Source organism: Ictidomys tridecemlineatus, chromosome 11 (assembly GCF_052094955.1).
Source record: "Ictidomys tridecemlineatus isolate mIctTri1 chromosome 11, mIctTri1.hap1, whole genome shotgun sequence".
NCBI lineage: Eukaryota > Metazoa > Chordata > Mammalia > Rodentia > Sciuridae > Ictidomys > Ictidomys tridecemlineatus.
The window spans coordinates 50,538,605-50,564,931 of record NC_135487.1 but is presented as its reverse complement, the minus strand read 5'-3'; the positions used below and the strand labels follow the sequence as shown (position 1 = coordinate 50,564,931).

Sequence of the window (26,327 nt, the reverse complement as noted above, 5' to 3'; positions counted from 1 at the left end):
TGACTAAAGACCAGAAACTTTCCTCTGAGATCAGGAGCAAGTCATGCCAACGCTTGCCTCTTTCTAGTACATAGTATTGCAAGTTCTAGCTAGATCAGTTCAGCAGGAAAGAGAAATAAGAAGCATTCAAATCACAGAATAAAAAGAAAACATGATCTTATAAATAGAAAACCTTACCCTCCGTAGTTCTAAACTGTTAGAATAAAATAATCTAGCAAAATTGCAGGATTAAAAAAAATCATGAAACCAATTGTGTGTATACACAAACACTGAACAAACTGAAAAGAACATTAAGAAAGTAATTCCCTTTATAAAAGCATCAAAATAATAAAATACCTAGGAATTAATTACGAAGGAAAAGTCTTGTAGTAAGCCTACAATACATTGTTGAAATTAAAAAAGATATAAATAAATAGAAAGATGTCCTTATAAATAATATCACTATTTAACTGGATCAGTATTAACGATTCTCCTAAACTCTTCCGAACTGTAAAATTTTGAGCTTTTATTAGCTCATATTTAATTTTTAAGATACCAAGTGTTTTTAAAGCCATTCTTTAGCACATACTTTTCAAAACAGCAAATAGTCATAAAATAAAAAAATTCATATTGACAATATTTTACAATAACAGCATTAAAAACTCATTTTACAAAAATCAAAACTATTTTACTTATGGCATAGTACCACATGTCAGCCGGCATAATTTATCAAAAGAGGGATTTTTGCTTTTTTCTTTATAATAAAACGGTATTTTCAAAAGAGTGTTATGCTTTCTTCAATTTTGAGGCATAAATGCAAGCTACCGAAAATCATTTCACTGACAAGGCAATTATCTAGTTTGTCATCCATATGTAAATACTTTAGGCTTATTATTAACCTCCTTTCAAATTTGAAAATGACTGGTTTATCCAAGTTCATAAATTTACCACCTATAAAATAACCATAACTTAGAACACCCTAGTATTAGAAACATTTCATGGCAGATACAATGTGAGGGGAACACACGCACAAACATGTCTGTGTCCTGGCCCCGAGCTCACCTCCGGGCCTTTTGGCTGACTCTGCTGCTGCTTATGGTGTCCCGTCAGCAAGCCTCCAACAGCAAGATTTGGAAAGCTCTGAAGGTAAGGCTGTGACCCTGAGAAATTTCCTTCTGCTATTCCCACGGAAGCGGTCTGTTTCTCCTGAGTATTCCCCAACCCTGACCCAGCTTGTCCAACAGTGTGCTGATTTGGGAAGAAAGGCAACATGCCCATTCCAGCTGTGATGGTGGTTTGAGTTGGAATCAGATTAGATGCTGCAGTGAACACAAATGCAAAAAAGCTGTAGTTAAACAAGATTTATTCACAACTGTCCTTTTGATTTTATTACTTTTGGGGGGTAAAAAATGGAGAATCCTATTTCATGCCTATGAAAGAACTGTTAAATTCAAAAGGTGAGGTTGGAAGTTATAAATTGCTACATTCCTTTATGAAAACACAAAAACCTACAAGAGTAGTTAATGTGAGCTGGGTAGAGTGGTGCATGCCAATAGTCCCAGCTATTTGGGAGGCTGAGGTTAGAGAGTCACTTGAGTACAGAAGTTCAAGACCAGCCTGGGTGACATAAAAAGATCCTATCCCATCTCAAAAAAGAAAAAAAAAAGTAATAATGCTTTTCTTATTTTCAACAACTTCTAAGATAATCTCAATAATATTTTAATTGTATTTTAGAAGTTCATATGCTTTTTGGCATGTAAGTTATATCGGTATTATTATTATTATTTTTTTGTATTGGGCATTTAACCCAGGGGCACTTCACCTCTGAGCCATACCCCCAGGCCTTTTTATTTTTGAGACAGGATCTCCCTAAGTTGCTTAGGGCCTCACTTAGTTGCTGAGGCTGGCCTCAAACTTGTGATCCTCTTGTCCCAGCCTTCCAAGTTGCAGGATATATGTGCCACTATGCCCAGCTTATCAGTATTTTTTAAAATAATATCAGTCACTGCAATTTGTCTGCTTTCATGTTTGAAGGGAACAAAAGTCTTGAGTCAAAAAGCTCTTGGACATTTTTAAAGTGAACCCCATAAGTCTGGTCAGCTGGCTTGCAACAGCTAATGAGAACCAATTGTGCATCTCTCTTTGCAACTGAATTCATTGTCTTCACATCTGTAATCTGAAATCAGCCGTGGCTGGAGGGCTCACAAACAGAAATCTACAAATGACTCGAACCAAGACTTCTTTTTTAAACCTAGAGAGTTTGTTAAACACCATCATACCACTGATTGGTTGGTTTATTTTACTAAACGTTTCGAGATGGATACTTTGGGTTTTCTATGTTTGTTTGTTTTGGTCAGTACAGTAGTTCTTCTAACTTTTAGCAATATATTCATTTAGACATTGAATTTTCCATGTTCTTAGAGCAGCACATGCTATAGCAAATGGCTTATTATTTAACTTAATACAAGCAGGAAACATTTGCATAAGCTTTTAGTCAAAGGAAATTTAATTTTTTAGAAGGACAGACACTGTCATACAAAAAAAATTTTTTTAAATTTTTGCCTGGTCATTTTCAATAGGCAGAACTGACTGAGTAATTTTGGTCCTATGAATAGTTGATTTAATGTTCAAAAGGCTAAGTGTGCTCTCTATACTTAGTTAACTTTTAAATTATTAGCAGTCCTTTGTTTTTAGTCAGCATATTTATGCATAACTAAATTTTCAATTAAGCTTCAAACTGAAAGCACCTTTCCAAATTACATTAAAAAAAATCAGGTATAACACCAGGCTATTGCTTTTCTATATATATATATATTCAGAAGTACACAGAACACATATCATACTTTTCTGTAAGTACTAATTTGAAGATACTTTTTAAAAGTAAAACAAATAAACTTTACATTCTAAGTACTAGATATTCCTTTTGTAAAAACTAAGGGCTTCTTATCCAGGCAAAAATTAAATGGATACATGTGTAATGTGCTGTCCGCCCAGTGGGCAGCATGTCAATCTCAAATAGATCTATGTCTTCCCCTCATACTGCTGTGAACCTGCATGAAATATTAAAGCAGATCCAACAAGGATCGTCTTATCTTGGCATGGAAGCAAGCCCATCAATAACTCATTAATATTAAAATAAAAATGTCAAGAAGGTTCTTAAAATTTCAAATGACTGAATTAAACTCAAATTTGACCTTCCTGTAAATAAAAGTAGAACACAGGTAGACTACATTTCAATCTCAAGTCTGACTGTTTACTGACTTCTCCATAAGTACACGCCATTTACTTTTATGGGCTTCTCCATGATGTCCCAACTCTGTTTTCAAGGGAAGCGCTGCTCCTATCCCAAGTGCAGTTTGAAGTACCATAGCTGGGGGTTCTCCAAGTAAGCCAGGTTTCTACAAAAGAAGGAGAGAAATAAGACTTTGCTCATGGCAGAAAGATATAACCTAATAAAAAGAATACACACATGAAATTTCACAAGCAATCTGCTCAACAGGCTGGTTCTACAAAAGGAATGAACTTATTTTAGAAGAAAAAAAAAATGCCAGACTTACATTATTAGTATGGATAGTCTCAGACTTCATCAACTGTTGCTGTGTCAGGGGTACATGAGAAAGATTCTGAAGGAATAAGTTAGAAGTGTTACCCATAACTGAGCTCTGTGGAATGATAAAAACACTCGGTTAGTTTACTCTTGAAAGGCAACATGTTGTAGAACTCAATTCATCTTCAAGTTCAGTTCTTGAGCTCATCAGAGTAAAAGCAACTCCTTCTTAAAATAATATTCTACTTCGCAACTTCAGGCAATAGTAATTCTTTTAATGGTAGGGAAGAGGTGACCATGTGGTTATGAGACTAATTCCATATCCTTTCCCTCTTCATCCTCCTTTTCTCCCCTCTTTCTGAATTTAATGACAGTGATATTATATTTGTTTATTTATTTAATCATTTACTCAACGAATATTCATCGAGCACCTATGTGTCAAGTACTGCGCTACATGGTGAGAAATACAATATCATCTACATTCATGGATCCTATAGTCCCCTGAGGAAGGGGGACTTTATAAAACCACATAGAATTACAAATAGTAAGTATACGAGGAAAAAAAATTTGTGGACCAACAGTGGAGGAATTTGATTTAGACGGGACAATCCAAAGAAGGTTTTCTTGAGGAACCACCTCTTGTGTTGTAATCTGAAGGTGCATCAATGAGTGGGTGAAGTCGCAGGTGGTTAGGAGGAGAGCACTCCAGGCACAGTGGGAGTAAAGACCTCAGTGGGAGAAATAAGGTCCTTGAGGATAGCAAATACACGGAGCATGAGACAGAAGGGCCGGCTTGTACAGGCCTTAAAGGCAAGGTCAAGCATTTTTGGCCTTTCTCCTTTGAAGAGAACATTATCAATACTCTGAACTCCCCCTCTCATATCACTCTTTATACCTTATTGAAATCCACTGCTCAACATTTGTTTCCCCACAGTTCGTTCTTTTGTGTTACTAAGGATGAACCCAAGGTTCTGTGCATGACCAGCTCTGCCACTGAGCTCCATCCCCAGCCACGACTGTCTGAAATTCTGTAACCACAGAGACTGTTGATGATTTGTGTGATGCTATAGCTGCAATGATTAACAGTGTCTAGGACACACATGTTAGATTCTCAATAATACAGGCCAAGTGAATGAATGAATGAAGACCCTACAAGGTACTATGTTAGACTCTGAGGACCAAAAATTTTAAATGGGCCTTTCCTTTAAAAAGCTGTGTTTAGGACCACACATTCATTCATTTGCCTTATATCAATCCTCTATTATATATTAGCTTTGATTTGTAACTGAGGTTCTGTATCTTTAAATATCACCTGAAACTGAGTAATGTTTATGTCCAATATTGTGGATAGATAGATAGATACACATTCATATCTATATCTACAGGTTAAAATACCTGTAAAAAGAAAAATCTTCTTTACTCTCATATACATAATGAACTATTTTTATGACATTAAGTTTTAAGAATTAAGAGTTATTGTCCACTTGTTTTTCTCTATAGATGTTTTTTTGAGTTAGGGGCACATAAAAAGTTTTGTTTTGTTTACAGATCTATTATCTAGCAAAAATATGCCACAAATATATCTCTTCTTCATGCCTTGCAAATAGGAATATATTCATTAATTAGGTTAATTGGAGCTGCATTAATTAGGTTAATTGGATCTGGTAGGATTATTAAGTTATGATTGTAAGTAACTATAATTATTAAAGATTTTCTTCTAAAACAAAATACTCAACTTCTTGAGTATTTAAATGTTAACAACAAATGAAATATATTCACTCCATTTGATCTTCTGATATTCCATGCTATTTATGTACCTGGTGTGCTTTATTCAAGTGTAGAAATGCAGGGGAGATGGGTGAGTTCATCAGATGAGGCAAGCTGTGAGGGGTTCCAAGCACTGCTTTAAGAAAATAAAAATAAAAATTTAACTGTATAATATATGAAATTAAATATAAGACAAGCTCCAGAAGGGATAAATGAATATTTCTTTAAAATTTTAACAAATTCATTGACAGCTTAAGGATATACTGACTTTATCATTGGTCAAAAGTGACAGGTCCATTTCTGTGATTCAAAATCTTGAACTTGCTTTAAAATCCCTATAGCTTCTATCTTGATTATAAAACACCAAACCTGGGCTTACGCTTCTCTAGCACTTGGTGTAAAAAAACTAATTCCATCTTTTAATAAGTATAGTACTAAATGAACCCACATTATTTGCTCAGTGTTTATTAGGTGTTTGGAAAATTTTGTCAGAGGATGGGAGGAGAGGCAAGATGCAACTTTTTTTTTTGGTTGGGGGGTGGGATTCAACCCAGAAGTGCTTAGCCACTGAGCCACATCCCTAGACTTAGAGACAGCCTCTCACTGCGTTGCTTGGGGCCTCACTAAGTTGCTTCGGCTGGCTTTGAACTTGTGATCTTCCTGGCTCAACCTCCTGAGCTGCTAGGATTACAGGTGTGCATCACCATGCCTGGCTGCAATTTTGTTTTTAAAAATCTTATGTAAAATGCTATTGAGAAATAATATAAGTACACAAAACTTTTACACAATAAAAACAAAAGACACATCAAAACTATATAAGGGATAAAAGGAATAAATAGTAACCATACTCTTTATCAAGTGTTAGGGCCCACATGCCAGGGTGCTCTTTAGTACTCTAGAGCTATAGTTAGAGATTTCAACACTTCTTCCTGTCTTTTTCATAGTCTCTATATTTTGTTGTAAATGAATAAAATGTATTTTACTTCATTTTAGTTCATTTTACTAAACACAGTAGCTCTCAGTTCATAACAAAACAACAACCAAAATAAAAACAACCTGAAAACACATGTAGCATTATACAGATTTAATGCAATTCCTGTTAAAATCCCAATGACATTTTTCATAGAAATAGAAAAAGCAGTTGTGAAATTTATTCGGAAAAATAAGAGACCCAGAATAGCTAAAGCAATCCTTAACAAGAAAAATGAAGCAAGAGGCATTACTATACCAGATCTTAAACTATACTACAGAGCTATAGTAACAAAAATGGCATGGTATTGGCACTGAAATAGACTTGTAGACCAATGGTACTGGATAGAAGACAGAGACAAACCCATGTAAATACAGTTATCTAATTCTAGAAAAGGGTGTCAAAAACATTCACTGGAGAAAAGATAGCCTATTTAACAAATGGTATTGGCAAAACTGGAAATCCATATGTAGCAAAATGAAATTAAACCTCTCTCTCTCACCCTGCACAAAAATCGACTCAAAGTGGATCAAAGACTTAGGCGCTAGAACAGAGACCTTGCACCTAACATCAGAAAAAATAGGCCCAAATCTTCACCACATCAGCCTAGGATCTGACTTCCTTAACAAGACTGCTAAAGCACAAGAACTAAAATCAAGAATAAACAAATGGGATGGATTAAAATTAAAAAGCTTCTTCTCAGCAAAAGAAACAATTAATAATGTGAGGAGAGAGATTGGGAAAGAATCTTTACTACATGCACCTCGGATAAAGCATTAATCTCTAGGATATATAAAGAACTCAAAAAACTTAACCCTGAAAAAATAACCCAATCAGTAAATGGGCTAAGGAACAGAACAGACACTTCACAAAAAAAGAAATACAATTGATCAACAAATATATTAAAAAGTGTTCAACATCTCTAGTAATTACAGAAATGCAAATTGAACCCACTCTTAAGATTGCATCTCATGCCATTCAGAATGGCAATCATCAAGAATACAGGCAACAATAAATGTTGGCGAGGAGGTGGGGGAAAAAGATACATTCATACATTGCTGGTGGAATTGAAAATTGGTGCAACCACTATGGAAAGCAGTATGGAGATTCCTCAGACAACTGGGAATTGAACCACCATTTGACCCAGCTATCCCACTCCTTGGTTTATAACCAAAGGACTTAAAATCAGCATACTACAGTAATGCAGCCTTGTCAACATTTATAGCAGCTCAATTCACAATAGCTAGACTATGGAGCCAACTTAGGTGTACCTAAATAGATGAATGGATAAAGAACATGTGGTATACATACTCAATGGAATATTACTCAGCTTTAAAGAAGAGTTCAATTATGGCATTTGCCAGTAAATGGTTGGAGTTGGAGAACATCATGCTAAGTGAAATAAGACAATCCCACAAAAACCAAAGGCCGAATGTTTTCTCTAATGTGCAGATGCTAATTCACAAGGGAAGAATAATGTTACCTTAGATTAGGTAGAGTGAAGTGATGGGAAGGAAGGGGAGGGGATGTGGGGATAGGAAAGATAGTGGAATAAAACAGACATTATTACTTTATGTATATATGTGACTATATGACCAATATGATTCTGCAACATATACACAGAAAAATGAGAAACTATATCTTATCTATGAATGATATATCAAAGTGCATAAATGCATTCTATTGTCATGTATAACTAATTAAAACAAATTAAAAAATTTTAAAAAGGAAAAAAAAGTTGGACCTTACATAATAAAAAATTTTGTTCTTCAAAAGGCATTGTTAATAAAAAGATAACACAGAGTGGGAGAAAGTATTTGCAAACCACATTTCCAACAGAATACTTGTATCTAAAATAACTTAAATAAGACAACAACTCAATTTTAAAATATGCAAAGCACTTGAAAGAATGTCACCAAAGAAGATGTAGATGGCAAATTAGCACCATAAATGATGCTCAAAAGAGTCAAATAGATATTCAAATAAAAACCATAATAAGATAGCATTTATACACCCAATAGAAGCTGGGCATAGTAGTGCACATCTGTAATCCCAGGAACTCTAGAGGCTGAGACAGGAGGATTGCAAGTTCAAGCTAGCCTCAACAAGTTGGCAAGGCCCTGTCTCAAATATATAAAGGGTTGGGGATGTAGCACAGTGATAGAGCACCCTGAATTCTGTCCTCAATACTAGAAAGAAAGGAAGGAAGGAAGGAAGAAAGGAAGGAAGGAAGGAAGGAAGGAAGGAAGGAAGGAAGGAAGGAAACCAACCAACCAACCCAAAAGAAAGGCAAAAGTTAAAAAGTCTAATGTACTGCATGTTAGTACAGATACCGAGCAAACAGGAACCCTAGACACTGATGGTAAAAATGCAAAATAGCTCAACCACTTTGGAAAATGGTTGGGCAATTTTTTTAAAATTTAATTTTTAGTTGTGGTTGGACACAATACATTTGTTTTATTTATTTATTTTTATGTGGTGCTGAGGATTAAACCCAGAGCCTCTCATGTGCTATGCAAGTGCTCTACCACTGAGCCACAACCCCAGCCCCAGTTGAGTAGTTTTTTAAAACTTTTTTTTAAAAAAACATTTATTTTTTAGGTGTAGATGGACACAACACAATGCCTTTATTTTTATGTGGTGCTGAGGATCGAACCCGGGTCCCGCCTGTGCTAGGCGAGTGCTCTACCGCTGAGCCACAATCCCAGCCCCAGTTTTTAAAACTTAAACATACATCTGTCATATGACTCAGATCCAAGAGAAATAACAGTTATTCAATAGAAATAAAAACATAAGTCTACAAAAAACCTAGTACACAGATATCCTCAGCAATTCTATTGAAAATGAACCCAAACTAGAAATGATCTGAATGTTCAAGTCAATTAATCAGCAAATTATGAAATGGAATACTGTTGAATAATAAAGGAAATTAATTGTTATTAATACATGCAGTACAGAATCTCAAAATAGTAAGTTTGAGATAAAAAAGTCAAATAATATATACTATATGATTCCATTTATACAAACTTCTTGAAAATACAATCTATGGTGACAGAAAGCAAATCAGCCATTCTTGGGGAGTGGGTGGAGGGTGGCTTACCAAGGAGCAAAAGGGAACTTTTAGAGGTAAAGTGAATATTCACTATTTAATTGTGGTGATGATTCCATGGGTATATACATATATCCACACATATCAATTAACACACTTCAAATATGTGTAGTTTAATATGCATCAATTGTACCTCGATTGATGGTAAGCTGTTTTAAACATACAGTTTAGATGATAAATGATTACCTAATGGTTAAATTTGTAACACACACAAAGAAAGAAATCTAGAATATTCACTTTGTGTTGTATTCTTGAAGGTAGCTGAAGGATCTGTATTGAAGAGAAGATTAGTTTGGTCAGAGTAACATAGTCAAGTTGGACCTGGGGAGGGGGGGCGATCAGTCTGATAGAAATGTGCAGAACAAATTAGACTGAAAGGAAGGGAGATTAGAAAAGTAGGAATGTCTACAAACTACATGGAACTAACAAAGGTGCGTGTAAATTCAAGGGAAGAGTGTAAAGGAGGAGAAAGAGTTCCTAAATAAATTCCTGAGTACCTTTAACCGCAAAAGACATTACAGCTCCTGGTGCTTGTGATGAACAAGACAGAGATCCCTGCCTTCCATTGTAGCAAAAGTAACAGACAATAAGTAAGTAAATGCATAATACCTATCCACTATCTGAAAAAAAAAATACAAAACTATAGTGACAGAAATAAAACAGTAAGAAAGAAGTGGCGCAAAGGTAGAAAGAATTACAATTCTTTATTCCAGTTTGCTCAGACAAGTTCTGATAGAGTAGGGATCTAGTTAAGATATAGTAAAGGATACACAAATGGAATTTTTTGATTAATGAGACAATTAGCTTTTCCTCAATATTGAAAAACTTCCTTGGACTGAGAGTGTAACTCCTACTACCAGTAGAGCGCATGCTTAGCATGCAGAAGGCTCTGAGTTCAAAGTTCAGTCTCCAGCATATCCACCAAAAAACAAGGAAGGAAGGAAGGAAGGAAGGAAGGAAGGAAGGAAGGAAGGAAGGAAGGAAGGAAGGAAGGAAGGAAGGAAGGAAGGAAGGAAGGAAGGAAGGAAGGAAGGAAGGAAGGAAGGAAGGAAGGAAGGAAGGAAGGAAGGAAGGAAGGAAGGAAGGAAGGAAGGAAGGAAGGAAGGAAGGAAGGAAGGAAGGAAGGAAGGAAGGAAGGAAGGAAGGAAGGAAGGAAGGAAGGAAGGAAGGAAGGAAGGAAGGAAGGAAGGAAGGAAGGAAGGAAGGAAGGAAGGAAGGAAGGAAGGAAGGAAGGAAGGAAGGAAGGAAGGAAGGAAGGAAGGAAGGAAGGAAGGAAGGAAGGAAGGAAGGAAGGAAGGAAGGAAGGAAGGAAGGAAGGAAGGAAGGAAGGAAGGAAGGAAGGAAGGAAGGAAGGAAGGAAGGAAGGAAGGAAGGAAGGAAGGAAGGAAGGAAGGAAGGAAGGAAGGAAGGAAGGAAGGAAGGAAGGAAGGAAGGAAGGAAGGAAGGAAGGAAGGAAGGAAGGAAGGAAGGAAGGAAATGTTCTGGACATTCTCCAGCTTTGTGCATGCTTAAGTGAGTCAGGAATGTAATCCTCTTCCTTTGCCAACCCACACAAAGAAAAAGCCAGTTTTAGTGACATAATTTCTTCATCCTGGTAATATTGAACATTTTACTTAAAATTGAGAAAGCACTCAACATAAGAAGCATGCTCCTGTATAGCAATATGTCGGTTCAGGTAGAAAAACAGAATAGAGAATATTTAGTCTTAGATAAAGAGACAAAAATAATACTGGGGAGCTGGGGTTGTATGTGACTCAGAGGTAGAGCACTCACCTAGCATGCATGAGCCACTGGGTTCAATCCTTAGCACCACATAAATTTTTTTTTAAAAAAAGATATTAAAAAGAAATAATACTGGGAAGAAATTATTAAAGAGGCCCAGAGTCCAAAGGTGTGGGTAATGCTTTCTGCCAGACCCAAAAGTGTGGTATACTGTATTTCCTTAGACATTAGTAAGATCTTGAACTGCATCAATAAAATACTGATAACAGGAACAAAATACCACTGCATTCTGTACTGACCAAAACCAACCTGCAGGAGATATCTGTGTTTGTATACAGCATGTTTTAGGACAACCAGAAAACCCAGATGTGATATTATCATGCACACTTTTTGCTTGTCACCTGCAGTTACTGGCTCGTATCTCCCTCCAAGGCCACTCACAGAAACTCTAGTCTTCTCCTACCTTTCTATCTTGGAGCTGGCTATGAGAAATTTTCTGACCTACCCCGTGTGATAGTAGACCATTAGACCCCCACTTCAGGGGGATCCTTCCCCACACATGAGAGGAAAGAATGGTGCATAGAAAAGAAAAGAAGAACCTGGAGAGGCCTGGTTTCCCCACTTAGTCTTTTAGGGTTAGATCCTAAGCTTTTTGTCCAATCCCATTTCTGCACAGTTGTCCATGTTTCAATCATGCTTATGAAATGAAAAACCTCAAAGTAAAGGGTTCAGAGAGTTCCTGAGTAAATGAACACACAGTCCATGTCCCGTCCCCCATACATCACTCTATGTGTCTCTTCAACTGTGTCCTTCTAGCATCCTTTATGATGAACTAATACACATAAGGCAGTAGCACAAAGACCAAGAGACAGAGACACACAGAGAAAGAAGAGAAATTCAAGATGGTGGATTAGAGGCACCGGTACTTCCCTGCTTGTCCACAAGATAGAACCAAACCAACAGGAGCGTAGTTGCTTGTTGAAGTGAGCATCCATGAACAAGCACTGGAATTCAGCAGTGTAGATAAAGGGACCTGGAGGAAACCTAGAGACTTTGAGGAATGGAATAGTGGGAGAAACAGAGTGCCCCAGCAACAATCGCACGGCAGCCCTTGGCAGGGGTAGAGGTGCAAGAGGGAGAGTCCCAGAGAGCTCTACTAGCACAGCATTTGGCAATTTGCAAACATGTGGTCTGAGCAGATAAGGGATCTGGGAAGTGCATACAGAGCTGGCTCTGGAGAGGCTCTCTGTACTTCCCAGCGTATTATCACTGAGCTGCAACATGGCACCACCTTGAGAAGGGTCTTATTGTCTGAGCTTACTACCCTGGGGATCAGAGGTCCCTGCGTTTTCCTATCTCTGGGACCCTACAACAATTTTATACCTCACTGGCCTGGAGAGCCACTACTTGTGAATCAGTTTGGCCTGGGGGTGGGGGTGGGGGGCAGAGAGAGAGAGAGAGAGAGAGAGACAGACAGACAGACAGACAGACAGACAGATAGACATACACCCACTGAGAATTCTTCACAATGGGAAACCAGATTGTGACATAGAGGACAGTGGAAGGTGCTTTCCCTTTAAAATGAGCAGTTCAGGAAACTTGCTAAGAGTCTGGGGGAGTAAGAAAGGGCAGTGAACAGTTGCATGTGATTCAGCACAGAAGCCAAGTCTGGGGGCACCAGATTGTGGGCAGTGGATCATAAGGAACTCCCGCCTACAACCCTAGCACAGAATTTTGCAGCTCCATAGCCTCCACCCACCCACAGGGACATCCAGGGACACACTTACATTGCTCCTTCCTCAAAATGCACAGCCTCCAAAGCTCCAGAGCTTAGAGCTAGTCTGCAAACACGAATCACCAGGATGCCCCCACCTCACAGTGCATACCCCAAAAGCTCTGGCTTAGCCTGAAATCACCCATTCTCGGCCCTCATGCAAGTACCTTACCAGAGCAGAAGTTTTTATCTTTTTATTTATACTTGTATCTTTCTTAAAAAATTTTAATTTATTTATATTAGTTAGGTATATATGATGGCAGAATGCATTCTGATTCATTTTACACAACTGCAGCACAACTTTACATTTCTATGGTTGTATACAATGTAGCGTCTCACCATATGTGCAGTCATAAATGTACCTAGGATTCCACCGTCTTTCCTGCCCACATACGCTCTCCATCCCCTTTGCCCAATCAAAGTTCCTCTGTTTTTCCCATGTCCTCCCCCATTATGGATCAGCATCCACTTATCAGAGAAAACATTTGGCCTTTGGTTTTTGGGGATTGGCTTACTTCACTTAGCATGATATTCTCCAACTCCATCCATTTACCTGCAAATGCTATAATTTTCTTTTCTTTTAATGCCAAGTAATATTCCATCGTGAATATATACCACATTTTCTGTATCCATTCATCTATTGAAGGGCATCTAGATTGCTTCTACAGTTTAGCTATTGTGAATTGAGCTGCTATAAACATTATTGTGGCTGTGTTACTATAGTATGTTGATTTTAAGTCCTTTGGGTATAGACCAAGGAGTGGGATAGCTAGATCAGATGGTGGTTCTATTCTAAGTTTTCTAAGGAATTTCCATACTGCTTTCCAGATTGGTTACACCAATTTGCAGTCCCATTAACAATGAATGAGTGTGCCTTTTCCCCCACATCCTCGCCAACATGCTATTGTTGTCTGTATTCTTGATAACTGCCATTCTGATTGGCATGAGATGAAATCTTAGAGCAGTTTTAATTTGCATTTTTCTAATTACTAGAGATGGTGAACATTTTTTCATATATTTGTTGATCTGTTATATATCTTCTTCTGAGAAGTGTCTGTTCAGTTATTTAGCCCATTTATTGATTGGGTTGTTCTTTTTTTTTAATGTTAAGTTTTTTGAGTTCTTTATATATCCTGGAGATTAGTACTCTATTTGATGTGTGTGTGTGACAAAAAAATTTGTCCTAAAATGTAGGCTCTTTCTTCACCTCATTGATTGTTTCTTTTGCTGAGAAGATGATTTTTAGTTTGAATCCATCCCATTTATTAATTCTTAATTTTATTTCTTGTGCTTTAGGAATCTTGTTAAGAAAGTCAGGGCCTAGTCCAACGTGATGAAGATTTGGGCCTACTTTTTCTTTTTCCTCTATTAGGTGCAGGATCTCTGGTCTAATTCCTAGGTCACTGATCCACTTTGAGTTGAGTTTTATGAGAGATAGGGGTTTAGCTTCATTTTGCTGCATATGGATTTCCAGTTCTCCTAGAACCATTTGTTGAAGAGGCTATCTTATCTCCAATGTATGTTTTTGGCTCCTTTGTCTAGTATGAGATAACTATAATTATGTGGATTTATCTCTGTGTCTTCCATTATGTACCATTGGTTTACATGTCTATTTTGGTGCCAATACCATGCTGTTTTGTTGCTATAGCTTTGTAGTATAGTTTAAGTTCTGGTATTGTGATGCCTCCTGTTTCACTCTTGTTGCTAAGGATTGCTTTGGCTATTCTGGGTCTCTTATTTTTCCAAATGAATTTCATGATTGCCTTTTCTATTTCTATAAGGAATGACATTGGGATTTTAATTGGAATCACATTGAATCTGTGTAGTGCTTTGGGTAATATGGTCATTTTGACAACATTCATTTTGCCTATCAAAGAGCATGGGAGATCTTTTCATCTTCTAAGGTCTTCTTCAATTTCTTTCTTTAGTGTTCTATAGTTTTCATTGTAGAAGTCTTTCATCTCTTTTGTTAAGTTGATTCCCAAGAATTTTTTTTTCATGGGTATTATGAATGGGATAGTTTTCCTAATTTCTCTTTCAAAGGATTCATCACTGATGTATAGAAATGCCTTTGATTTATGGGTATTGATTTTATATCCTGCTACTTTGCTGAATTCATTTATTGATTCTAGAAGTTTTCTGGTGGAGTTATTTGGATCCTCTAAATATAGAATCATGTCATCAGCAAATAATGATAGTTTGATTCTTCTTTTCCTATTCATATCACTTTAATTTCTTTTGTCTGTCTCATTGCTCTGGCTAGAATTTCAAGGACTACATTGGATAGAAGTGGTGAAAGAGTGCATCCCTGTCTTGTTACAGTTTTTAGAGGAAATGTTTCCAATTTTTCTCCATTTGGAATGATGTTAGCTTTGGGTTTAGCTTAGATAGCTTTTACAATGTTGAGGTATGCTCCTCCTATTCCTAGTTAAGTGTTTTGAAAGAGTGCTATATTTCATCAAGTGCTTTCTCTGCATCAATTGATATAATCATATGATTCTTATCTTTAAGTCTTTTGATGTGATGAATTATATTTATTGATTTCCTTACGTTGAACCAAACTTACATCCCTGGAATAAACCACACTTGATCATGGCGCACTATTTTTTAAATATGTTTTTGTATGAAATTTGTCAGAATTTTATTGAGAATTTTTGCATCAATGTTCATCAGGGATATTGGTCTAAAATTTTCTCTCCTTGATGTGTGTCTGCGTGGTTTTGGTATTAAGATGATATAAGCTTTATAGAATGTGTTTGGATGGGTTCCCTCCTTTTCTATTTCATAGAGTAATTTGAGGAGTATTAGTATTAATTCTTCTTTGTAGGTATTGTAGAATTCAGCTGTGAATCCATCTGGTCCTAGGCTTTTCTTGTTTGGCAGGCTATTGATGGCATCTTCCTTGTTTGAAATGGATGTTTAGATGATGTATGTCCTCTTGACTCAGTTTGGGTTGATCATATGCCTCTAGAAATTTGTCGGTGTCTTTGAGGTTTTCTATTTTACTGGAGTATCATTTTTCAAAATAGTTTCTAAATATTTTCTGTATTTCAATAGTGTCTGTCATGATATTTCCTTTTTCATCACAAATTTTAGTAATTTGAATTTTCTCTCCCCTTTAGTGTAAGTCCTTCTTTTCATTAGGGTGGCTAAGAGTTTGTCAATTTTACTTAGTTTTCCAAAGAACCAGCTTTTTGTTTTGTCAATTTTTTAAATTGTTTCTTTTGTTTCAATTTCATTGATTTTTGCCCTGATTTTAATTATTTCCTGTCTTCTACTACTTTTGGTGTCTGTTTGTTCCTCTTTTTCTAGGGCTTTGAAATGTAATGTCAGGTTGTTTATTTGTTGGCCTTTTCTTCTTTTAATGAATGAACTCCATGCAATGAACGTTCTTCTTAGCACTGCCTTCATAGTGTCCCATAGATTTTGATAAATGGTATTAGAGTTCTTATTTATCTCTAAGAAAATTTTTTTTATCTCCTCGCTGATGTCTTCTGTTATCCATGCATCATTCAATAGTGTATAGTTTAGTTTCCAGGTGCTGGAGTAGCTTCTATTTTTTATTTTATCATTGATTTCTAATTTCATTCCATATAGTCAGATAGAATGCAGGGTAATATCTCTATTTTTTTTTTTGTATTTGCTAAGACTTGCTTTATGGCATAATATATGGTCCATTTTGGAGAAGGATCCATGTGCTGCTGAGAAGAAAGTGTATTTGTTTGTTGATGCATGGAGAATTCTATATATGTCTGTTAAGTTTAACTTATTGATTGTATTATTGAGTTCTATAGTTTCTTCGTTTAGTTTTTGTTTAAAAGACCTATTCAGTGGTGAGAGAGGTGTATTAATGTCGCCCAGATTGTTGTGTTGTGGTCTATTTGGTTCTTATAGTTGAGAAGATTTTTTTTTAATATACATAGCTGCCCCATTATTTGAGGCATAGATATTTATGATTGTTATGTCTTGTTGATATATGAATCCCTTAAGCAATATGAAATGTCCTTCTTTATACCTTTTCACTAGCTTTCGTTTGAAGTCCACTTTATCTGATATGAGGATGGAAGCCCCTGCTTGTTTACATGGTCCACGGGTCCATGTGAGTGGTACGTTTTTTCCACCCTTTCACCTTGTGTCTGTGTCTTTTTCTGTAAGGCGAGTCTCTTGAAGGCAGCATACTGTTGGGTCTTTTTTTTTTTTTTTTTAAATCTAATCTGTCAATCTATGTATTTTAATTGATGAGTTTAGACCATTCACATTCAGGGTTATTAATGAAATGTGACTTGTATTCCCAGTGATTTTGGTTTATTTTTGGTTTTTTAACATGACTTGGTTTCTCCTTTGATTAGCCCTTCCTGTAGTGTAATCCCTCCCTGTGCTGATTTTTATTGTTGTTTTTCATTTCCTTCTCCTGGAACATTTTGCTGAGAGTGCCCTGTAGTGCAGGCTTTCTCACTGTAAATTCTTTTAATTTTTGTTTATCATGAAAGGTTTTTATTTTGTCATTAAGTGTGAAGCTTAATTTTGCTGGATATACAATTCTTGGTTGGCATCCATTATCAGATTACCTGTACCTGACCTTGGTGTTGAGCTTCTAGATCCCAGATGGTGTCCCACGATAAATGCTACTGCAACTAAGGACGGTGGTGGCAATAGTGGAGATAACTCAAGATAGCAGTGGGGGTGTCCCAAGATGGAGATGGGGCTGAAAGGGTGGACTGCCTGTTTGGAGATGCAGCTGCCTCCAGGCCCTATCTGTTGTCTCAAGGTGGAGGCTACTGCGTGGGGAGGGCTATGGCGATGGCTGCAATGTCCCAAGATAAAGATGGGGTAGGCCTGGGCTGCGGAGTGGTCAGCGGGGTGGTCCTAGGCCTGAGCCTATACTTTTTTTCTTTGATTCTCTTCTTACTTTTTAATTTCTCTCTCTAACCCCATTTCCCCCTCCTTTTTATTCTTCTCCTGCTTTCTTTTTTCTTTTTAAATTTTAACTTCAGATTTTTAGGAAAACATTTTTTTGTTGTTGTTTCCCCTCATTCTTTCCTGTTGGCATTATTGCTATTGATATTTTGTTGTTCATTTGTTTTGTGGTATAGGACCTGGGTGACACTTCCAGCCCAGCTGAGAGTAACTGCACCTAGCTACAACCCTGCCCTAGTCCCTGTCAAACCTTGGCGGATACTTCAACTTAAAGTATAGGGAAGACAGTAACCTGCTGCCAGGTGGGCATAGCTGGGGGTGTCTGACATCCTACTCCTAGACTGTCAAGCCCATAGTAGCAGCAGGGAGAAATAACACAGATATTGTGGACACAGCATCTATGGGGGTCCCCAGCATTGGTCCCTCCCATACCTTTTGGATCACATATGGCTGACAAGACTGGATTTGAGTAGCACAGAAGGAAGTTGTGATTCTGACCCTCACCTCTCCATGTGATACACCAGGGACTGCATCAGTGTCTAAACTGAGGATAACTGCTTCATGTCATTTAATAAGACTGGAATAGCCAGTGTCAGAACTGCTTTCAAGTAGCAGAGCCAACATCAACAGCGCATGTGGAAATAACCTACCACTTGATAGACCTCCACTCCCGTTATCGGAGTAACCAGCTATGGTGCACTCCAGTTTCTCCCTCTATACTACACTGCCTCAGTTCAGAGGAATGCTACTGTTTCTAGACCTACCAAGAAAGCGGACCCCTTAGGCTCTGCTAATGCACTATGGCAAAACTCACTAATCGCAGCCAAAGAGTCCAAAGGGAGATTGCACTATGAAGCCCAGTTGTAATTAAACTCAAGCCTACATAACAAATCAACTTCCAAAGACACATCATGAAGAGAAGGCTATTTACTAAAAGGCCCTCACATAAAAGTAGAAGAAATATGTTTACCAATCAATGCACAACTCCCAACATGGAAACAAAAAAATATATGAAAAAATAAGCAATCTGATATTTTTAAAAGTTCATAATGCTACTGTAACAGATGAGAAAGATATTGGAATGGCTGGAATGCCAGATTTTAAAAAAATTCAAAAGAATGCTTTTTAAAAATCTCATCGATGGGATGGGGTTGTAGCTCAGTGGTGGAGTGCTTGCCTCCTGCGTGTGAGGTACTGGGTTCGATCCTTAGTACCACGTAAAGATAAATAAATAAAATAAAGGTACTGTGTCCATCTACAACTAAAATAATAATAATAATAAAAATCTCAATGATCTTCAAAAAATACAGATAAATTATTGAATGCATTAAGTAAGACAATGCAGCATATGGGTGAGAAATGTAGTAAGCACAGAGACAGTTTGATAAAGGACCAAATAGGAATCTTGAAAATGAAAACTGTAGTCAGATTAAAACAAACAAACAAATAAAAAAACCTCAGTTGAAAGCCTCCCCAACAGACTAGATTTAGAAGAAAAAGAATATTAATGTTCAGAGACAAGTCTGACAAAATATTACATTCAGACAGAAATAAAGAAAAAAAGGCATAATGAAAAGAAGAACATAGTCCATCTCTGTGACACTTTTAAATGATCAAATGCCAGCATAAACAGTATACCCAAGGGAGAAGGCTGAAAGAATAGAAAACATGATCAGTTAAATAATAGCAGAAATTTCCCCAAATCTTGGGAAAAACCTAGACTTCCAAATACCAGAGGTACTTAGGACCCCAAGTAAAGGTGACTAGAAAAGATGCTCTCCATGACATAGTTAGAATGTCAAAAGCACGGGACAAAGAAAGAAGATTAAAATCTGCAAGAAATATAAGTTGCGAAGTCACATTTAATAGCATACTTCTCAGCAGAAACTCTAAAAGCCAAGAAAACATGATATATTTGAAATTCTGGAATAAAAGAACTGCCAAACAAGATTGCTTACCCAGCAAGATTATCCTTCAGAATCAAAGTTAAAATAAAGACCTTCCAATCTCAGCATAAACTAAGGAAATTCATGACCACTAAACAAGCATTATGAAAGATATTTAAGGAAATTCTACATCCAGAAGAGGAAGAAAGATAAACACAAGAGCATGTTAAAAAAATAAATCTCTCCAGAAGAGAAGACATGCAAATGAGAAATAGAAAAGAATCAAACATTATCAATACAGTAAACCATCGAACTTCTAAGATGAATACAAAATAAGAAATGGAACATAAAATATTGAAAACAACCAGAAGAAAAACAAAACAATAGGAGAACATACTGGGTGTAAATGGTCTTAATTCTCTAATTAAAAGATACAGACTAAGGCTGGGGTTGTGACTCAGTGGCAGAGCACTTGCCTAGCAAGTGTGAGGCTCCACATATAAATAAATAAATAAATAAATAAATAAATAAATAAATAAATAAAAGTACATCAACAACTAAAAAATATTTTTTAAAAAGGTACAGACTAAAATGGATTAAAAAACAAGACCCAACAATATGTCACTTGCAAGAAACATCTCACTTGTATTGAAAAACACACACTGAAAGGATAGAAAATGTTACTCCAAGAAAATGGAATGGGAAAGAAGTAAGAGCAGCTGTACTTATATCTGACAAAAAGACTTTGACACAAAATCAGTTAGAAGAATACAAAAGTCGATACAGATTAATCAAGGGAAAAATCATCAAGAAGATATAATGATTCTAAATATGTATGCACTGGTCATTGAAGCACCCAATTTTATAAAACAAACACTACTAAACATAAAGGGAGAGATAGGCTCCAATATAATAGTGGGCAACTTCAATACTTGCTCTCACCAATAAATCACCCAGATAAGAAAATCAACAAAGAAACATCAGAGTTAAATTATGCTATAGACCAAAAGGACCTAACAGACATCTACAGAATATTCCACCCAACAACTGCAAAATGCACACTCTTTTCATTGTCCCATTGCATTTTCTTCCAAAATTGACACATATTAGGCCACAACACAAGTCTAAACAAGTTTAAAAAAACTGAAATAATTTCTTGCATCTTATCTGATTACAGTGGAATGAAGCTAGAAATCAGCAGCAAGAAAAAAACACGTAATTATACAGAACATACAATTATACAGAAAATTATACAGAATATATAAGCAGAGGGGAAATTTTAAAATTCCTTGAATCAAATGAAAATAGAAACACAACCCACCAGAACTGTGCGACACAGTGAAAGCAGTACTAAGAAGGAAGTTTATAACAACGAGTACTTACACCAAAAAAATACAGAGATCACAAATGCATAACCTAATAATGCAAAAAGAACAAACCATCAAAATCAGTAGAAATAAATAAATTATAATCAGAGCAGAAACAAATGAAATAGAGATTAAAAGAACAATACAAAGGGGGCTGAGGTTGTGGCTCAATGGTAGAGCACTCACCTAGCACGTGTGTGTGTGTGAGTGTGTGTGTGTGTGTGTATATATATATATATAATTTAAAAAAGAACAATACAAAGGATCAATGAAAGAAAGAGTTTGTTGAGAAGATAAAATTGACAAACCTTTATCTAAACTAACCAAAAGTGAAAGCAGACCCAATTAAATGAAATTAGAGATGAAAAAGGAAATAGTCCAATAGATACCACTGAAATTCAAAGGATCATTAGAGAATGTAATAACTACATAATATAAAAACTATATGCTGGGCTGAGGTTGTAGCTCAGTGGTAGAGTGCTGGCCTCACATGTATGAGGTCCTAGGTTCGATCCTCGATCCTCAGTACCACATAAAAATAAATAAATAAAAATGAAGATACTGTGTCCATCTACAACTAAATTTTTTTTTTAAAAAAATATGCCAATACAGTTGAAAATATAGAAGAAATGGACAAATTTCTGGAAAGATATGACCTACCAAAATTGAACAAAGGGCATATATAAAACTTAAATAGATCAATAACAAGTATTGAAATTGAAGCAGTAAATAAGAAGTCTTGGGAGTTGGAGGGAAGCCCAGACTGATAAATTCACTACTGAATTTTTCCAGACTTTTGAAGAACTAATACCAATTCTCCTCAAATTATTCCTCAATAATAGTTTGAGTAATTATAAACTCATTCTACAAAACAAGTATTACCCTGTTATCCAAACCTGAGAAGACACTCTAGTGAGAGGCCATTATCAAAAATATTTTTAAAAAAAGAATAACAATAAATGTTGGAGAGGATGGATGTTGGGTAAAATTAGACTCACACATTATTGGTGGAATTGCAAACTGGTATAATCACTCTGGAAAGCAGTATAGAAATTCCTCAGAAAACTTGAAATGAAACCACCATTTGACCCAGTTATCCCACTCCTTTGTATATACCCAAAGAACTTAAAATCAGCATACTACAGTGACACAGTCAAATCAATGTTTATAGCTGCTCAATTCACAATGGTGAAGCTATGGAACCAATCTAGGTGCCCTTCAACAGATGAATGGGTAAAGAAAATGTGATACACACATACACATACACACACACACACACACACACACACACAATGGGATATTACTCAGCCATAAAAAAGAATGATTTTATGACTTTTGCTGGTAAATGGATGAATCTGGAGCCTATCATGCTAAGTGTAATAAGCCAATCCCCAAAACCCAAAGGTCAAATGTTCTCTCTGATACGTGGATTATAACATACACAAGGCGGGGTGGCAGGGGGGAGAAGAATAGAAGTTCAGTGGATTAGACAAAGGGGAATGAAAGGAAGGGAGAGGGAATGGGGATAGGAAGGACAGTAGAATGAATCAGACATAACTTTTCTATGTTCATATATAATTACACAACCAATGAAACTACACATCATGTATAGCTACAGGAATGGGATCCTAATTAGAATAATATATACTTCATGTATGAATAACATGTCAGAATGCACACTACTATCATATATAAAAAGAACAAATTGAAAAAAAAATAACCTGAAAAGACACAACAGAAGAAATATACATAACTCTGATGAACTCAGATGCAAAAATTCCCAATAAAATACTTTCAAATCAAATCTGACAACATGTTAAAATGATCATATGCTAATCAAGTTGGTTTCATTCCAGGGATACAAAGATGGTTCAACATACACAAATCAATAAATGTAAATTGGCACCTAAAAAGAATCAAGAAGGGGCTGGGGTTATGGCTCAGTGGTAGAGCCTTTGCCTAGCATAGGTAAGGCACGAGGTTTGATTCTCAGCACTGCATGTAAGTAAATAAAGATCTATTAATAACTAAAAAATATTTTTAAAAAGAATCAAGTATAAAAATCAAATGATCATCTCAACAGACACATAAAAAGACTTTGATAAAATTCAAGATTCCTTTAGGATAAAAACCCCAAGTGTCTTCTTCATTTGGGTACTCCTAAGTTATGTCCTTTAAAATACATACAATTATAATCCTAAATATTGTGCTTTCCTGAGTTTCTATCTGTTGAATTCTCAAAACTGAGAGGGTGCTGGGAACTCCCACATTTATAGCAAGTTGGTCAGGAGTGTGGGTGGCCTTGGGGACCCATTGAATTTCTGACTGGGACTGTAAAATGGGGCGCTCATGTGGAGGACTGAGACTTTAACTTGTGGGGTTCCTGTTAACATCAAGTAATTAATTCATGCTAGAGCTAAATTACAGTAGGCAAGTGGATGTTAGGCAGTTGGGATTGAAACAGAATAAACTTATTTAATATATTTATTCTAAACTTTAGTATTGAATATCAGGTCTCATTTCCTCACAATGCCAAAAGAGACATTTTGTGTATATAAAGTACATTGTACATTTCAGAAGGTAAGTTATTACCAGAAAAAGAATATTAAATACATATTCAATGTATATTGATAGTATAAAGACTGGCATAATACTTACAAAATAATAATGCTTTCATCACTGGTTACAGAGTGAAAGAATTTTACATCAAAAAAGGGAAGAACAAAAGAGGAAACAGATCTTTAGCACTTTTAACATAGTATTCTGCTAAAACTATTACACAGAAATATATTCTTTGTGGATAGAGGCTATAACAGTGTAGTATGTTAATTATTACCACTTATTCTATAAATTTATGTCAAGTAAGAGCTAAATTGAAGGTTTAATATTTAACATTTATTAATGGCAAAGAAATAGGAAACACATAAGCATGTTGTACCTACCCAAAATAGCCAAAATACATTATCACCTCAGATTATCTATTAAAATTCAATAACAAGTCTGGGGAAAATTATATATTTTAGACTACTTTAAGTGTGCTTTTTTTTTAACATGTAAATGTACATTTTGAATGTAAAGTAGCTGTATTAACTTCAAGCCAACATTCTGCATTTAGTCAGGACATGTGGCACTTACCTGGTTTGACAGCTCGTTGTAGCTGGGGATGTAGAAGAACTTGCAACATGGCGGGGTTGTTTAAACTTTTCATAATTTGTACTGGATTTGGCTCTGGAAGTAATCCCTTTTGATTACTGTGCATCTTCAGCAAATACAAAAATAAGAAACATTAGACCAAGCACAAAAGATGGAATTTTAAAGGCTTTCTTCCAGAAATTCTCATTTGCCTAAGATCTATTGTCTCATAAACACAATCTGTTTTGTGTTATGTATCTGCTATATACTTGCTACCATCGTGCTCAATTACATGTTAAGATGTCCATCACACATCGGACATGAAATCCTCATAGACTATTGCAGCTAAATTCCAATGGGCTTCAAGAAGACTAAAGTTTAATAGAATAAATCTCTTTACAAAGTACAAATAGATGACGAGAGAATCTCAATTTGCTAACAAGGAGATAACGTGTTGTTTTAACATGACTACTCTGATGCTAATAGGAGAATCTTACTATATTGCTAATCAGAAGTTTAACAGTGTGGGCTGCCTCGAAAATCAGAATTTTCTTATACTAAAAGATCTTTATTTCATTACCTTAATCCTCCAATTTGAGACTAAGAAGAACTGGCGTTGCATATATGTAATTGGTAGCTCCCTAAAAACAAAATTGTTTTCAGTTTTTAAAACCAGTGTGATATATGAGGATATTAAAATAAAAAGCAAACTGTAAACTTCTAGCCTGAGAAAACAGAGAAATGACAGGGACAACTGGGTCCTTCTCCCAGGCCAGATACTGTGAAATTGAGAGGGAAAGGGAGAAACTGGCATGTGACCATTGAGAAATCCGCAGAGATAGCCAAGGTGTGAAAGTAAACAGGAGCGAGAATGAGAGACCCTGGACCTGCACAGGGTGATTCAGAGAAAGGCATTTGAGTTGTTCTGTGGTGCGGTTCCCTCTGCACTACCTTTAGGGAGCATGGCTCTCCTGGCCAGCACAGCAGGGCAGGAAAGAGCGGCACTGTCCCAGTGACAGCCAGAGGACCAATAACTCAACAACAGGGAGGCACACCAGGACAGGGACAGTGGGCACCAAATAATGCTAGTATGGACAGAACAGCTGGTTAATGAAAACCTCGTTCCCATATCCCCAGCCTTCTCAGTTCCTCCTGCGCACACCCACAATGCAAAGTAGAACAGTTTCAATGGAGGAAAGCAGAACTGAGTGCAAGACGGGGAGGGGAGAGGCAAAGAGGTTCTTGCAGGACTGTCTGGCTGGGGTGGGAAGAGGACCTGGCCAAATGTGAATGGTGAAGGCAGAGCATCTCTGCCCTGAGGTCCCTGCCTGCCTTCCCTAGACCCTAGCCTAAGTCCCATATTTACCTCTCCCTGTCTATTCCTTCTCCCATCAAACTATTTTTTTTTTTTTTTTGGTGGGACAGATTAAACCTAGGGTCTTATGCAGCATATGTTCTACCACTGAGCTACACCCCCAGCTCCCACACCCCGCCCCATTATATAAACACTAACATACAAGGAAGCTGATAGCTGCCTCCAGGAAATATGTGTTCATAGGAGACAGCAACTAGACATTTAGGAAACAGAGCTGCTCAAAATAAAGGCAAAAAACTGGATTGCTTATAAGAAAGAAAGCAAGATCAATGAATAAGAAATAACAAGAAAGTCTAAAAAGAAAATGAATTTTTATTAGTAACATGAAGCAAGGCCATGCAGTTATAAAGACTAACTGGTGAGCAATAGTGGGTATGGAAATATAAACACTGAGAAAAATAAAAGCGGGCTCTCATTTACTATAGACTTGGCATTGTTCTAAGCACTTCACGTGGGTTAGATTACACATTCTTTGAAAACAGTTCTATAAATTGGTATTATTATCCCCAATCTATAGATGAGGAAGCTGAAGAAATTCATAAAGCATTATTATTAATCTCCATTACACGATTTAACATGAATAAAATAGTAGAAAAAATATGTACATATATATGATTAAAAAATAAAATAGTAATCTAAAAGGTCAGGTTAAAGAAATAGAAAGTACAAGAAAACAAGTATAAGCGGGGGACAGAGGTAGAAGTGTCAAGATCTACATAAAAGGAATCCTGAAGGAGAAAATATGAAGGAAATCTCTGAAGAAATGACAACTGAGAATATCT

The 26,327-nt window shown here is 36.4% G+C and overlaps 1 protein-coding gene across 6 annotated transcripts in view; it reads right to left on the bottom strand.

The window, feature by feature from the left end:
- The window catches only part of Raver2 (ribonucleoprotein, PTB binding 2), an 89,200-nt gene that overhangs the window by 20,194 nt on the left and 42,679 nt on the right, over positions 1-26,327 (bottom strand). Inside the window, exons 5-10 of one of the 6 annotated variants that reach the window (XM_078026410.1) lie at positions 24,174-24,297; positions 23,697-23,717; positions 5,344-5,426; positions 3,537-3,602; positions 3,266-3,377; positions 1,042-1,298 (exon numbers count right to left, since the gene is read on the bottom strand). In XM_078026410.1, coding sequence (XP_077882536.1) covers positions 1,042-1,298; positions 3,266-3,377; positions 3,537-3,602; positions 5,344-5,426; positions 23,697-23,717; positions 24,174-24,297 — 663 coding nt within the window. Of the gene's footprint in view, positions 1-1,041; positions 1,299-3,265; positions 3,378-3,536; positions 3,642-5,343; positions 5,430-23,696; positions 23,718-24,173; positions 24,298-26,327 lie in introns of all 6 variants that reach the window. The other 5 variants (XM_078026407.1, XM_078026412.1, XM_078026411.1 and 2 more) reach the window with 5 other exon arrangements.